We start from the raw sequence: 15,398 nt of genomic DNA, 5'->3' as shown, positions 1-15,398 counted from the left end.
GAGTGTGACCGTGACGACGGATTAGGAAACTTTAATAGCCCCACGCCTGTTACTGTTTTTTCCAAAATTAATTAAACCTGACATATGCTCACTGAAATCAAATCTATGAAAAAATTTATATACATGCCAAAATAAATTTAAGATTGTTTGTATAAATAAATTAAGAAAATATGTCATGTTAATAGGTGTCTTTGAAAATATTAAAAATAGAAATTTTATTGTCTTTGAAAAAAATTAAAAATAGAAATTTTAAATTAAAATTAAGAATACGATTTTTTTATATTTATTTTATTAACAAGTGACTTAAAGGCGCTCTTTATTATTTATTTGAAAATTAATAAAAACGGAATAAATGAACACCAACTTTATAAGATTATTCTCATTAAATATTGATTATTGTCAGTTATCATAAATGCATAACGTGATATTGTATTTGGATATGATATTGTAATTGGATAAATAGTAATTTTTGTTGACTAAATTTTGATTATATATATAGAAAGAGGAAGTATGTTATAAAGTATAAAAGAATGTTAACAAATGTCCTAAAACATAAAGTTAAGGAATGAAAAATATAAATTTTATTTTAAAAGTTGTGTTTTACTATTCTTCAAAATTTCAAACATTGTTATTTTCAACTCTAGTTGTTAGATAAAATTTTTATCTTTAATTTTTTAAGAAGTTTTGATGGACAAACATAAACTATGTAAAACAATGTCTCTGATACTAATTTTACATATAAGAGTGGAGTGATGTAACAAAAGAGAATATTTTATTTATATGTGAGTGCAATGAGAGATCACCACAATTTTATAAAAAATGGATTCACTCCAAAAAAAATAAAAACTCATGTGTTTTTTAATTTTTACACCTCCATCATTAATCAACTTTTCTCCCTCAAATTTCAATTATTCTCATTTCATATTTCAATTGTTTAGCCCAAATAGGGTAGCTTAGCTCCATAAGCTTTGATGCCCAGTAAGTACCTGATCAAAGGAGAAGCATAATGCTAGCAACACACTATTTAACAAGTACACTCCAATACACTATCTTTTATTGGTTGAAATTCACATGGGTCCCATAAAAAAATGTGGACCCATATAACTTTTATGGGACTCATATAAATTTTAACCAATAGAAGAGAGTGTGTTTGTTAAAAAGTGTGTTGCTAGCACTCCTCCAAAGGAGAAAAAGTAAGTATTGTTTCTAAAGTAGAGGAGCTCAATTGAGCACCTCTCTTTCCCAGGTTACACAAATTTATTATTTCAAAAACTTTTTTTTAATAACCATAGTTTTTTTTTTCTTGCCATTAATAACCATAGTTTTTAAGTTATGGGACGGATGATTTAATAATAAAACAATAATAATATCTTGACAAAATAATAATAATAATTTAATTTGTACCGTAGTGTAGTGCTTATTCTCATAAGCAAATTAGCATTCAATCGTTAGTTGATATTTTAGTGGTGATTGACGTTGAACTTAGTAGGAAAGATCGTAGTTCGATCCTCCGTAACTGCGATCAGGAGGAGCCTGAAACCACTTGATACCAGAACTGACTCCCGAACTAGATTAAACTGGTGATGAAAGAAAAAAAAAAGCAAATTAGCAAAATTGTGAGTGGAAGGATACGAATGTTAGAAGTTGTGTCGGGCTAAAAGAGGCATGAAATGACAAAAACTTTCCAATTTCAAATGGCGCCGTTGGAGTTGCACCGAATTTATTACCAGATAATTCTAGTGAAATGTTTTGGCTATATATTGAAAAAATGGTAACATGTGCACCAAAGGCACATGTTAAGGAAGTAAAAGTAGAAATAATATATTGAAATTTGTGCATTTAACTTCTTAAACATTAAATTTTTTTCGAATATTAAATGCAATTTTCTATATTTAGAAGCTTAACATGTATCCTTTGTGCATATGTTAACATGACCCATATTAAATAAAGTTCATGCTGTAATAGAGAAAAATTAATGTTGATGATCAAAAACGATTTTCTTTTGGAAAGAATTTGTGTTTGATTTTTAATAATGATATTTTTTTGTCGATCAGATTTTACTTGGTATTTTATAGTCGGATTATTGATTATCGAAAACACTTCTTCTAAAATTAAACGGTTAACACCAAAAAAATAAATTAAGGGTCATGCCGTTATTTTTTGGTACAAGAAGGCAAAGACAAAAGAAAAAACTAAAGAAAACTGTCTAGAAAAACAAGTTCTATTAGCATCAACTAGAACACAAAGATTTAAACCAACAGGCGGGACAGCTATGGAAGTGAAAACTTCATTGTTGTGGGCACCATGCTTAGCTAAAAAATCGGCGCAGACGTTGCCTTCACGGTGGTGTGGAGGATGGCGACCTGCCAATTCCTATTCAGGATGTCCTTAATGTTATTAATGATGGCTGCATAGTGGTGCCACTCATCAACCGGTTCGGCAATTAATTTAAGCGTCGCCACAGAGTCGAAATATCAACACAAGTCCCTAATGTTCAACCCCCAAGCTAAATGAAGACCTTTATATATTGCCATAAGCTCCGCATGGAGGATATCGGTGACTTCGAGGTTGCCAAAGAAGCCATGAATCCATGCTCCATCTGCATTTCGAATAAGACCGCCATAACCAGAGATACCATGATTACCAATGTTGTTGCCGTCCACATTCAAAATCATACCGGTGCCACCATGAGCATTCCATCGCACAAGCTTAGGTATCATTGTCTCTTTTTGATTAAGAAAACAATTTTGCAGCAAAATAGCATAGTCTGTAATGCGCATTTTTAGAGTAAAGAGCGAAACCAGCTCATTATCTAAACAGAGAGCATTCCTAGCCCTCCAAATCCACCATATAGCCGCCATAAACACATACATGGTGGGGCAACAAAGGCCAAAACGCAACCAAGCATACGGAGCATCACCTTGGAAAAAATTATGATCTGAAAAACCAATTCTTTAAAAATTTGTTTTAACGACATCATATACCCTTAACATGTTAGCATTTTCTTGAAATAAAACAAAAAAAAAACATAATTAAAGGAAAATAAAAATAGAAAAAAAACTGAAACTGGTTTTGCAATAATGAGAAGCATATCAACTATAAGAAGAATAATTGGGTCTTAAGAGTATGTTCCTCTTAAAATTTTAAGTTTGATTTTCTCTGATGCTTATTTTGATTGACTAGTCCTAAAATGATGTCATTTTTGCACGATCATCGATGCATGTAGTTCAGGAGCTCTCATTAAAGGGACACAAAAGATTTTGGGAACAAGTACTGCAAACAACTCAACAAATGACACGAACAAGGAGACACCACCTAAGAATAAATTCATAAGACCTGGACCTCCAACTAAAAGAGAACTTGACATATTAATTAGTGCATGCCAAAGTTGTGAAACGAGCGGGCCGAAGAAAAAGACAAAAAAAAAAGTGGCTTATTTCACTGATACATTTAATTCGTACAGGGAGAGACATGGGATTGAAGATTTCTTATCGTTCTTTGGTTGAGAGATTACAAGAGATCACTGTGGAGGATGGAAAATCCCAACAACCCGGATTATATTGTAGTCCAACAAAGGCAGATTTAGACTTTTTAAGCCCCGAAATCACAAAACTTAATCCATCGCCAAAAAAGGGAAAGAGAAATAGACGAATTTCAGGATCATGCCTGATCCAAGCCCAAAGCAAGTGAGACAAATTTCATCACATAACTCTTTCTTATCTCTAACATCCCAAATCAATAAAAATATTTTGATAATAGTTTAGAATTTAACTGAGGTAACTAAAATTTGATCAAATAAATTCTCATCATTCATTCACTATAAGAGTTTTAGGACTTAACTCTAAACCTTCAACTGCTTAACACTTAACTCAATTAGTTCACGTTCTTTCACCACTCTGACAGACACTAATTAATATGTTGATCAGTCGTTTAGTTGGATTTTCAATTCTTATAAATTTATTCTTCGGTGGTGTCTCCTTGTTCCTGTCATCTACAAAGTTGTTTGCGGCACTTGTTCAAAGTATCTTATGTGCCCCTTCAATGAGAACTTCAGAACTACATACATCAATTATCGTACAAAAATGACATTATTTTGACACAGTTTCTATGATTTTTTGAAATGTATAATCTACAAACATAAATATACAAAAACAAATGTACTACAATAAAGAAACAAATGATTAGTTATGTTTCTATGACATCAACGTAATAAATTAGATTTAATTGATGTTTGATCACTTATGTTTTAAACATTTTAAGTTGGACCCTTAAATTTCTAAAATTTAAATTATTTAGTACAATAATGATATGATTAAACAGGTACTAACTAATCCAAACATTAGAAACATGAGTTACAAACTTGAAATCTTTAAAATATATAAGCGACCACTTGAAATGTTTAAAACATAAAGATCACCGTGAAACCTAAAATAAATGTAATGAGCCAAATGTTCAATTAAGCCAATAAAATATTCACCCCGAACCAATTCGTCAATTTTACTTATAAATGATTTAAACTAAAGACACTTTGGTCCGGCTTTTAAGTTTAAGTTTTTTTTTTTTGAAAAAGTTAAATTAGTCCACTTAAATTGGCACCAGAGAGAATCGAACCCGAGATCTTAGGAGGAACACACTCCTAGGTCTCAAGTCAATACCAACCCAAATTAGTTTAAATAAAGTGTAAGTTGTTTTGCAAATATTTTTCTATTCCAATAACTTTTGAGGGTGTTTGATAATACAATCTAATAAATAAATAAATGAAAATATAAAAAAATGAAAGAATTTATGTTTTGGTGTTAATCCTACGATTTTTAGAGAAAGAGGGTCCGCCCTGTAATTTATAGTTCGACTGCGACGTAAGTAAAATTTGATTGTTCCTCTACCGAATTGAAATCAAGCTCTCTTAAATGATTCATTGTAGAGAAGTCTGAATCACTTGGTTAAAATCAATTTTTTTTTACATAAACTATTATATTCAATTCAGTACAAGTGACATCTTTATAATATGTTATTTTAATGAAATCGGTGTCAATTAAGTCATTATTTTAATCATAAACATGAAAATATTCATTAAATTATACTTTCCAACACCAACATATATTTTCGTTAATATTTTAAATATTTTTTAAATACCGATCAACCAAGCCACTAGATTTGGTCTAGTGGTGAGAGATTTAACTAATATGCTAAATGTATTGAGTTCGATCCTCAGCTCCATTATAAACAAAAAATAAAAATAAAATACTGATCTACCATGGACCACTTCTTCCGAAAATGATGCGAGTAGTAAGATTACAATAATGTATCAGCAAGGATTTTTATTTTATTCTGATAATAAATTATTGCCATCAATCACTCCTAAGGTATATTTCCGGATCAAGATTATGAAGTGATAGAGTGAGGAAGAACTTTATATGGGTTGAGTATGTGGTTGGGATCCATCAAATTCTTGATTGAAGTCATCATTTGCACCTGTCCAATTTAACACAAGTTTAGACATTCAATTCACAAGTTTACAATTCTCAAATGGAGAACTAAAAGCAACTTGAGTCAATAATATACGTACAGTTTCGCGCGACTGACTATAGAAAATCTCGTTAGCTTTCATTAGTCCCACACCATGCTCCGCGCTAATACTTCCACGGTGCTTAGACGTCCATTCATATACAAAAGGCTCAATTTGTGATAAAATCTGCAAAACATTAATTCTGATAATCTTAAATAAAATGAAAATAATATTATAACAAAAATTCTTGAGTTTGTTTGAGCTACCTTGTCGTCATACTGAGGAACAGAAACGTTTAAATGCAAATTACTATCTCCAAGGTGACCATATCCAATTACATTAGCTGCATCACCTACAATCCAACCCGAAAATCACACAAACGAAGTTGTAATAATGTTGATGAATGATGAGTAATAACGTTGATGTCCTAATATGCACCATTGTGGTATAACTAATAACATACATAAAAACCTGAAGTAGGGTTTCTACAACACACGTTAGTCTGTTTCTTACCTAGTCTAGAGCGCATTTCTTCAACAACATTGTACAGATTTTCAACAGGTATGGATAAATCATACTTGTAAACAGCTCCTGCTTTCATCAGTGCCTCTGATATACCCTGAAACCATTCAATAAGACCCGATATAGCCAAAAATTATGAATCACAAATTTGTTTTCATAACTAAAATATGATCTATGGGCAAAACAGTGAAAGAGAGTCTTAATAGGAATGCAAGAGGATATAGATATCTTCTTGATGACATGGTATACAAAATTCCAAACACAAGGTCTACTAATTGAACTGGTTTGGTCAAGCTTGTTGATTCTAATCTAAAACTTTAGTATAAATGACAAAACTACTGACAAAAAATTTGGAAAACCGTCTTAGATAAATGAAATTGCCAATGGTAGAAGTTAGGCACAGAAGAGATGTATTCTTGATTTTACGGAGCATAAATTTCTCGGAAAAAATAAATAATCAAGGATGAAAAATGTGAACCTCACGTAGACGCCAAAAAGTTGATGCTTGGCTTATGTCTTGTGCAAGAACACCATCAGATACCAATTCATTTTCCATGGAGCCAAGTAGAAATGCTTCAAGCTTTTGTCTGGAGATATATCAAATATAAAGGATCTTAATTACATGCTCCGAATTGACAACTTCCATGGCATAGAACTTTTCATTTGGATAAATTTAAGGTGTTCAAATTGAAATTATGGATGATAAGATATATAAAATAACCTTACTATTATCTATTACTGATCAGACCCTGCAATTCATTATCCTATCTGTCCCCTAAATCCACTGACATGGTAAATTATACTAATCTCTACAAATTAGAGGCTGATACTGATATTTTCGGACAATTCAGAACAGGGGAAGTGTAATTTACTCTGCTAAAATAAACAAGTCAATCAGCATAAAATGGAAGGGAATTTACTTGTCCGAAGATTCATCACTTCCGGTTGTCTCGATCAAAACATAAAAGTTATGCAGTGACGTAGGAAATGGATTCCGAGCACCTTCCAGGTGATTTGTAACCTGTTAGAAATCCAATCAGATCAGCATGACTATGATCCGACTGGAGGGAAACAGAAAATAAAATCACAAAGTTCTGATAATTTTCTCGGTAGTAGGAAATAAAATTTTACAGGGGTAAATTGTCTCAATTCAAAAGTTTTTTTTTAATCAAATCTAAGAGTTTGAATGTTATGAATGGTATAAATTCTACATATTGTAATGATCAGATATAAATTGGTGATTCACATTACATCTGTAAGGATTTTGTGAAAACTTTAACAAAGAGAAACTCTCTGTAAAGCCCTTTTCGAAACCATAGATCAAACTCAGAATTCCACAGACATGTCACTATGCCTATATCAGAACATTGGTCAGAAATTCTTTATATGCTTTACCATTTATGTGGTGTTATTTTAGTGTGTACCTTCTATTAACTTCAAATATTTAGATTGTACAACATGGTCCCGTAGCTCAGTTGGTTAGAGCGTTGGTCTTATGAGCCGAAGGTCGCGAGTTCGAGCCTCGCCGGGACCAGGTTGTTGCATATTTAATACTTTGTTTGACCTAGTTTTTTATATTAAAAATATTTATTTGGGATGTACAAGTTGTAGTATGATGTACAAGCTGTAGTATGATTTTGTTGATGAAATTACATGCATGTGCGAAAAAGGAAAGATATACATAATTTCTCTATATTGCATATGCGAAAGGTGAGAAAAATAAATATTGAAATTTGAAAGTGCTTCGTAGGGGATTAAGAGGTGAAATAAAAATATGACGAAAAAAGGTGTTAGTCTAGTCTTGATAGAGCAATCCACATAAAGTTTAAATCGCCGATCCAATAGATTCAAATATAGTAAAGAGATGGATCATTAACCATCTACAATTGAAATAATTCAACCAATAAAATCTATTTTATCAAATAGAGTAAAAGCAGTTAAATTTGCTTATATTTAAGACCTCTAAACATGATTACTCTTTTGTTTATATTCAAGATCGAGGGAGTACAAACAGACGCATTTTCACATGCATGGTATGTCACCTATGACCCGATTGAATTCTTGGATGCAGAATGGATAGACTATTATTTGCATCTTCATTCAGGGGTAGCTAGTAATACCATTAGTAAGCACAAAGTTAATCTCCACGATCTATACATGTGAATTTATTATGTCACTAAAAATCATTGAATTACATTATTTTTCAGATCACAGGTTTTGCTATTGTAGAATAGTTAATCCAGCTCATCTGTGTTGTGTCAATCACACATCTTGAAGTTCTATAGATAATTTTGTACATTCAGATCTAGTTTTAACAAATGTTTATGCATCAAGACAGTTGTAATATATTTATACGTAGCAATTAGCAAACATATACTAATTTCACCATAAAGCATCAATAGAATATTAGAGATTACCAAATTCATTGACTGGCTGTCCAAAAATTCAAATGCAGATAAAATCTCCCCAAGTTTCCTTTTTGCTTCCTGTAGCAGTTTCTGATAAGCAGTACAGAAACAAAAATAACCTGATAAGATGTATGCCTGTTTCGTTCTCAGAAAGGAAAAAAAAAAAAAGCGGCTAGTATATTGGCATAAACTTTTCATGTAAATTGACCATAAATTGTATGAGACAATACAAATTTCAGATAACTTTTACTTTCATAGTAGTGCAAAGCAAATGTGTCTACTACTTATAGAATATTGTGTGGTTTGTGTGATGCGAGTCCTTTTGTATTCAGGTTCAGGGTCCTTCATCTTAATACCGTTTTTATGTGTCTACTCAGTAAGATGGTAGAAAATCACAATGAATATAAAGGCCAAAGAAAAAAGAAAACATATAATGCTTCCCAATCCCTCAGCATGAAATTAGCAAATTCATAAAAGGAAATAAATTAAGGAAATAAATCAGAACATCAACCATGATAGAACAATTAGTTTCAGAAATTCACAAAGCAAAATAAATTTCAAAATAAGAACACTGTCCGTGCCTGGCAGCAGCTATAATCTTTGCAAGCGAGAAAAGCCACATTAACTGAAGATAACTTTGGTGGGGTAAGTATTGAAACCTTGGTTACAATTCCCAAGGAACCTTCACTTCCTGCATCATTATAAAGTTGAGTTACAATCACATTATCAGTTAGTTTCCAGATTTTCATTATTGTTAACTACATACCTATAAATAGATGTTTCAAACCGTAGCCAGTATTATCTTTGCGCAATGTCTTAAGCATGTCAAGGACAGTGCCATTTGCTAGAACAGCTTCAACACCTGTCATACAATCAAAAGTTTGCTTCAGAATAAATTTAGTGGAAAGTGGAAACAGAAAAGAAGTGGATATACGATGTCTCAAAGGTTATTCCGCCTTACAACTAGACTAAATCAATACAATCATTCAATTTTGGTACATCAATTTTGGAAGTTTATATTCAGATTATAGGGAAAAACAAGTAGAAACATGTAATAGTCAACCTAAGTTTTACAGCTTACAAGTATTTTCTCACCAAGTACACTTCCATGAAGAGATCCATAACGAACAAGACGCAAACCACCGGCATTAGTTGAAACATTTCCACCAATCTGGCAACTCCCTTTAGCACCTAAGTCTAGTGGCATAATAAATCTGAATGAAAAGTGTACACAACATAAATACAGAAAACATCCATCAAGTTCATGAATATAACTCAAATGGGCAAAGAAAGGAGAACCAATCATCTATAACTTTCAAGACCTAAGTTATGTCTCTGCACTTACACCGCATAGAACTTCAAGAAAAAATAAATAAAAGGAAAACAATTTTCCTGATATCATAATATTAACAAATCCTGAGTTTGGCAAGTACTGTAAATGCTTCTTTCAAAAGTAGGCAATATAAGACTGCCCAAATAAAAAAAATACATCTAATTATGAAACTGAGATATATGAAAACTACAAAAAGCAATGGTTTTAGAAAGTGAAAAAAGATTACCCTTCATTGTCCAGGTATGACATTATATTTTCCAATATGCACCCAGCTTCACATACCAATATTCCACTAACCTAAAACATCCATTGGCAAAATCTTCAGAACTAATTATACAAATCTTCCATTATCATGTTTCACATTGACTTCAATTCTAACAAATTCCATTGAAATAAATACTATAGATTTTTTATGCAAACTGGTGTTACAAGCTAACTTGTGGAATCAAATGTTTGCTCATACAACAACAAAGAAATGGTGTATTGTGGTGTGTCAGTTGCATATGGATACTCGTGAATGTGGTCTGAATAGTTTTGCTTAATTTTACACAGAAACAATCTCAGCCATAAGCTCTATCTCTGAACACAAAATAAGCTAATCCAATAGCCAAAGAAAACACTTAAAAAGAGAACTCATAAATCATAACAAATATGCTGTCAAGAAGTAAATGGTTTACCTTGTCAAAAGATATGATATTATTCATTGAACTAAGACTAACAATCACCTGCAGAATTAGACAATAAGAAAGTTGTCAACGTACTATGGATAGGTCAAAACAGTCTAGCATGTTTCCTTTAATGAAATACTGATTTTTGTGTTTGCAAGAGAAAGAATTAAAGGGTATACTTCATCAAAGACAGGTACACTTCCACCTACAAGACCAGTGTTTCCACCTTGAGGAACAACAGCCAGGCATCTGGAGTTACAGTATTTAAGAATCTGAGAAACCTGCAAAATCGGAAAAAGAAAGCTGCTTTCAAATACTAAGGCCTGTTTGAATAAACAACTTAATTAAGTGCTTATTGTTAAATGGGCTTGGATTTCACTCCCAAAACCTAGGTCAAAGGATGAGATTGCTCGAGTGCATATATACATATAACAACCCGGGAACCTTAATAATGTGGGACTCTAATACAACTTCAATACTCATCATCACGCCTAGCATGGGTCCTGAGTCAAATTCCTATTACCATCCTTAACCTGACTCTGATACCATGTTCAATGGGTTTGAATTTCACTCTCAAACACATATATACATCCGACGGTCGAAAACCTTGGCATTATGGACCTCTAATATAACTTCAATAATTATAGCATAAATCATATAAGTGCTTATATATAAGTTATTTCTATTCCAAATGATAAAACACAATCAAAACTTTTTCGTATTAGTTGTTTTCATAAACCATTCTAGAGAGCTTCTGGAAATAAGCTGAAAACAACTTACGAACATGACATAGACCATTTTCATAAGCTCTTTCAAATAGTCTTACAAGTGTTTATGTCAGTAGATAAGTTCAAATTAGTCAATCCAAACATGCAGTTAATTGAATCAAGTTTCTAAAGGGAAATTGCTTATTCTATAATCTATTCCATAGAAACAAAAGAAAAGAACCTGATCAGTGTTGCATGGCTGAAGAATAAGCTTACTTGCACCTTTATATTTATGCATCCAATCAATGTTAGCAGCACTAAGCTTATCTTCATCTTGTATCACATTTTTGTTACCCAAAATCTCCTCAAAGTATCTAACATCATCATCATTCAATTCTGAGAATCTGGGGCTTCTTTGAACCACCCCACCCATTGAACCATAACATCTATGCTGAATTCCAATACCCAATTGCTTATTTTTCAAGAAATTTCTCAGTGGGTTGAAAAAGGATAAATCTTTATGCTCTACAATATTGGGCTGTAATTGTGTGAAATTTTCATCAAAACCTGTGACTGAGGTGAATTGTGAAGAGGGTGTTGTTGCAGAAGGGAGAAGAGATGGGTTGTGTTGGTGATGGGAGCGTTTGAGAAAGCGAAGTGTGGCTCTGCAATTTCGATTCATCATCTTCAGGCTCTTAGGTGAGCTTGGTTTTGCTACTAGTTGGTGTTTGTAATCAGCTTAAGCTTTAATTGGTTTTACAAAATAGAGAAAGGAAAATTGTTTAAAGGAATGTGTTTTGGATTACTAATAAATAAGTGATTAATTGTTGGTGTTTTCTTCAGTACTAGGAGTTTAGATCCCGTTTGGTGCGCAGGATAACATAGTGACAGGATAGGATATAAAACAGGATAAGGATAGGATAGGATAACAACATGATAACATTTATACTCAGTTATCATATCTTATGTTTGGTGCACACAGGATAACAAACATGATAACTATTATATTTTATTTTTAATACATACTTGCTCATAATAATATGATAAGATATATAACATATTTAATTAACAAAATTACTCTTGTAAAATAATTGTTATTTTTTTAAAATTATTTTGTAATACTTTGAATTTTATAAATAAAAAATATAAATAAGTAATCAAATAACTTTATATAATTTAAAATAAAAATCATGAGAAAATAATCAAGTTTAATTTTTTATATGAATCATTATCAAATAAATAACTCAATAATATATACATGTTAGATAAGCCAAATAAATATATGATATATCTCATACGTAAATAATAAAACTACTATTGCAAATTCTACCAAAAAAAAAAACTACTATTGCAAAAGAATTATATTTAATTTTTTATAAAATTTAAATTAATATCCCTATTTGTCAATTTTTTAATAATCATTTTACTTTAAAATATTGTAATTTTAGTAAAATTTTGATTTTTCAGAATATATAAATTACAAAATTACCCCTGTGAGAAAATCACATATATATTTAAAAATTAATTATTTTATTATTTATATTTTATTAATTTTATTTTATGTATTTTAAAATATATTTTATAAAATAAATAAGTAATTTTTTTTCTTCTTATCCTATCCTGCTAGTAACCCAGCTCAAATTCAGGATAAGAATTATAACTAGAGAGACAAGATAGGATAAGCTTCAGGATTAACTTATCATATCCTGCTGTATCACCAAACACTGGATTGCGACAGAATATGATACAGTTATCCTATCTTGTCTCTTATCCTGTGCACCAAACGGGCCCTTAAGGTGTACTTAAGTTTTGGAAGAAATAGAGAAGAAAGTTTCCTTTCATAACACTCTTATAAGGCTATGTTTGCGAAGGCCAACGGGCTGATTCTAGCGTGGGTCAGTGCATAGAGTCTCTCAACCGTGAGAGAGTAACTTTTACCGGGTATAACAAGTTGCTCCGGTTTTTCTTCTTTTAGTAATTATAAATTGAAAATATAATATTGTAATTATTATTAGACATTAAAACACATAATAATAATAATAATAATAATAATAATAATAATAATAATAATAATAATAATAATTCAAAAATACTTTCTCAGTTAACACTAGAACTTTGACCCATGCGGTGCATGAGTCTAATTAGGTGTAATCTATAACAATATATAAAGGAGATAGGGGAGTTTGGGCTGAATTTTTTCTTGGTCCATTTTGCCCTTCACTATCATTTGAAATAACACTTAACAATAATACCAATAATACCCTTAATTTTTTTAGTAGCAACAAAATTTTTTTATTAACAAACTAACCATAACATAAGACACTTTTTTTAGTAGCAAAAGTCTTTTATTAAAAAACTCATTATAATATCAAGCATTTTTTTTACATAAGTTAGACACAGGCAGGCGCGGAACGCGCTTGCCTGCCCGCTAGTATGTAATAATAAAAAATAAAATACAAAAATTCTAATAGCATTTTCAATAAGAGTAGTATAGGAAATTTCATGGACTAATTATTCTATATTTGTTTATGTGCTTATTTTATATTTTATATATTTTTTAAATAATTTTTGAACCCCATCGTTTTGTTTACTTATTAAAAAAAATTGCTGATAACTAAAGGTTAAAAAATTGATGATAATTAAAGGTTAAAAAAAAAATTAAAGACATAATCAAGAACATAAACTTAAGTAGACATCCATAAATAAATAAAAATTGTGATTAATTCCGCCGTTCAAATTTATTGAAAACAGGGTTAACATATTAGGATTCCTAAATTCTTTCATAATTGAAGCACATGTTTTAGCGGTTGAAAGGTTTTATTGTAAGTAAAAGATGCAGGTTCGATGACAAATCTGTATATTTTTAATATAAAGCTGCAATAAAAAGAAAGAGAAAATGAGGGGAAAAAATTTGGTTTAGGGTTAGCTTATGTTAGCAAGCTTATAATATAAGAGATTATCGGTTTTTAATTGTTTAAATTGTGCAATGAAAATTGATGGTGCTTAATTGTCGTATAAAATCTTTCCTATGAAAGTTGATGGAGCTTAACACTTTGTGGACATAATTTAAATCACAATTGGTCTGCTAGTGCATATTATATCAATTGATCATCGGTTAATATTAAATCTGCAATATTAAAAACAAAATAATGAATGTGATTAGTGACATGACTATGGTTGTGTTTGGTTGTATTGCAAAAAAAATTGATTTAGTAGAATTGAGTTTGATAATAACTTTCCAAATTACATGTGATAATAACTTTCCAAATCTCACATGATAATTATTCTCTAAATTTATGATCCGGTAGAAAAAAATCATTGATCAGGAAAGACATAAAAATATTTCGTGATGAATAATATAGTCAACAATAATTTTGATATGATATACTTTTAAAATTGATGGTACATATCAATTATTGCACATAATTTTAATTACAATTGGTATACTTGCCATAATGGTTGGAAATATTGTCTTGCATTGAAGGGTTGTGGGTTCGATTCCTAGTCAAGATAAAATTGTATTATTTTTTAATAAAAATTGCAAGATAAAATGGAGGGAAAACAGGGAAAACAAATTAGGGTTTAGAGTTTGCTTGTGTATACAAGCTTATAATATAAAAGATATCTGTCATTATACTCATTTATACAAATATTGGATAATAGCAAAGTGAAGATAATGGACAGATTTGCTCATTAATGTCGACATCTGCTTCGTCGAAGCTGATAAACCACTCAACAAAAACGCATATCCTCCGCCCACAACCGTTCTGTAACATCAGGGCCGGTCCCGAGTATTTGGAGGTCCTGTTTGAAAATTAAAAATGAATCTTTAATGAAAATATAATTTTTTTTAAAAAGTCATTTTCTATTTAAATCGTAAATAACATAAAAAATAGTCATCATAGTAAATAACATGTAAAACCAACATATTTTAATCAATAACATTAAAATACATTTTCAATCTAATATCATTATCAACTTTACATTTCCTTCGGAAAAAAAAAAACTTTCTTGTATTGTTGCTTCGTTTTTTACAATCAACCGCAAATAACTTATAAAATTAAAAGTGTGTCTATTAAATTATTTTTTTCTTGAGTAATAAAATATTTTTTGTAATAACAAAGTAATTAATTTTTTTTACATATATAAATTTTTTAATAAACCGATATAAACAATCGGAGGCCCCTAAATGTGAATAGAGGATTTTTTATTTTGTTTTCACATCCCGTATCCGGTCACTAGATCAGCTAATCG

General features: G+C 30.8%; 1 protein-coding gene and 1 non-coding gene across 2 annotated transcripts; one reads left to right on the top strand and one right to left on the bottom strand.

Moving 5' to 3' along the window:
- Positions 1-5,139: 5,139 nt before the first annotated feature.
- LOC123910394 (D-2-hydroxyglutarate dehydrogenase, mitochondrial) lies at positions 5,140-12,000 on the bottom strand. The gene is made up of 14 exons (XM_045961491.1): positions 11,386-12,000; positions 10,617-10,718; positions 10,447-10,494; positions 9,996-10,066; positions 9,532-9,650; positions 9,203-9,298; positions 9,018-9,127; positions 8,446-8,526; positions 6,949-7,049; positions 6,507-6,615; positions 6,020-6,125; positions 5,773-5,858; positions 5,567-5,692; positions 5,140-5,472 (listed from the first exon to the last, which is right to left on the bottom strand). The coding sequence occupies exons 1-14, from the start codon at positions 11,827-11,829 to the stop codon at positions 5,383-5,385; spliced, it is 1,689 nt and encodes a 562-aa protein (XP_045817447.1). The 5' UTR covers positions 11,830-12,000; the 3' UTR covers positions 5,140-5,382.
- TRNAI-UAU lies at positions 7,489-7,562 on the top strand. Its single transcript has one exon. It is a non-coding gene; the product is annotated as a tRNA-Ile (tRNA).
- Positions 12,001-15,398: the final 3,398 nt, after the last annotated feature.

The sequence above is a fragment of the Trifolium pratense genome, linkage group LG2, assembly GCF_020283565.1.
Source record: "Trifolium pratense cultivar HEN17-A07 linkage group LG2, ARS_RC_1.1, whole genome shotgun sequence".
In the NCBI taxonomy this organism is placed as follows: Eukaryota; Viridiplantae; Streptophyta; class Magnoliopsida; order Fabales; family Fabaceae; genus Trifolium; species Trifolium pratense.
This window is presented reverse-complemented; position numbering and strand designations above follow the sequence as displayed.

Excerpts from the sequence above, each read along its gene's own strand:
- LOC123910394 (XM_045961491.1), bottom strand. The coding sequence starts at position 11,829 with ATGATGAATCGAAATTGCAGAGCCACACTTCGCTTTCTCAAACGCTCC. Across the intron at positions 10,067-10,446 it reads ATATCATATCTTTTGACAAG|GTTAGTGGAATATTGGTATG; the intron begins GTAAACCATTTA and ends TGGATGTTTTAG. Across the intron at positions 9,651-9,995 it reads TCATACCTGGACAATGAAGG|ATTTATTATGCCACTAGACT; the intron begins GTAATCTTTTTT and ends CTTTTCATTCAG.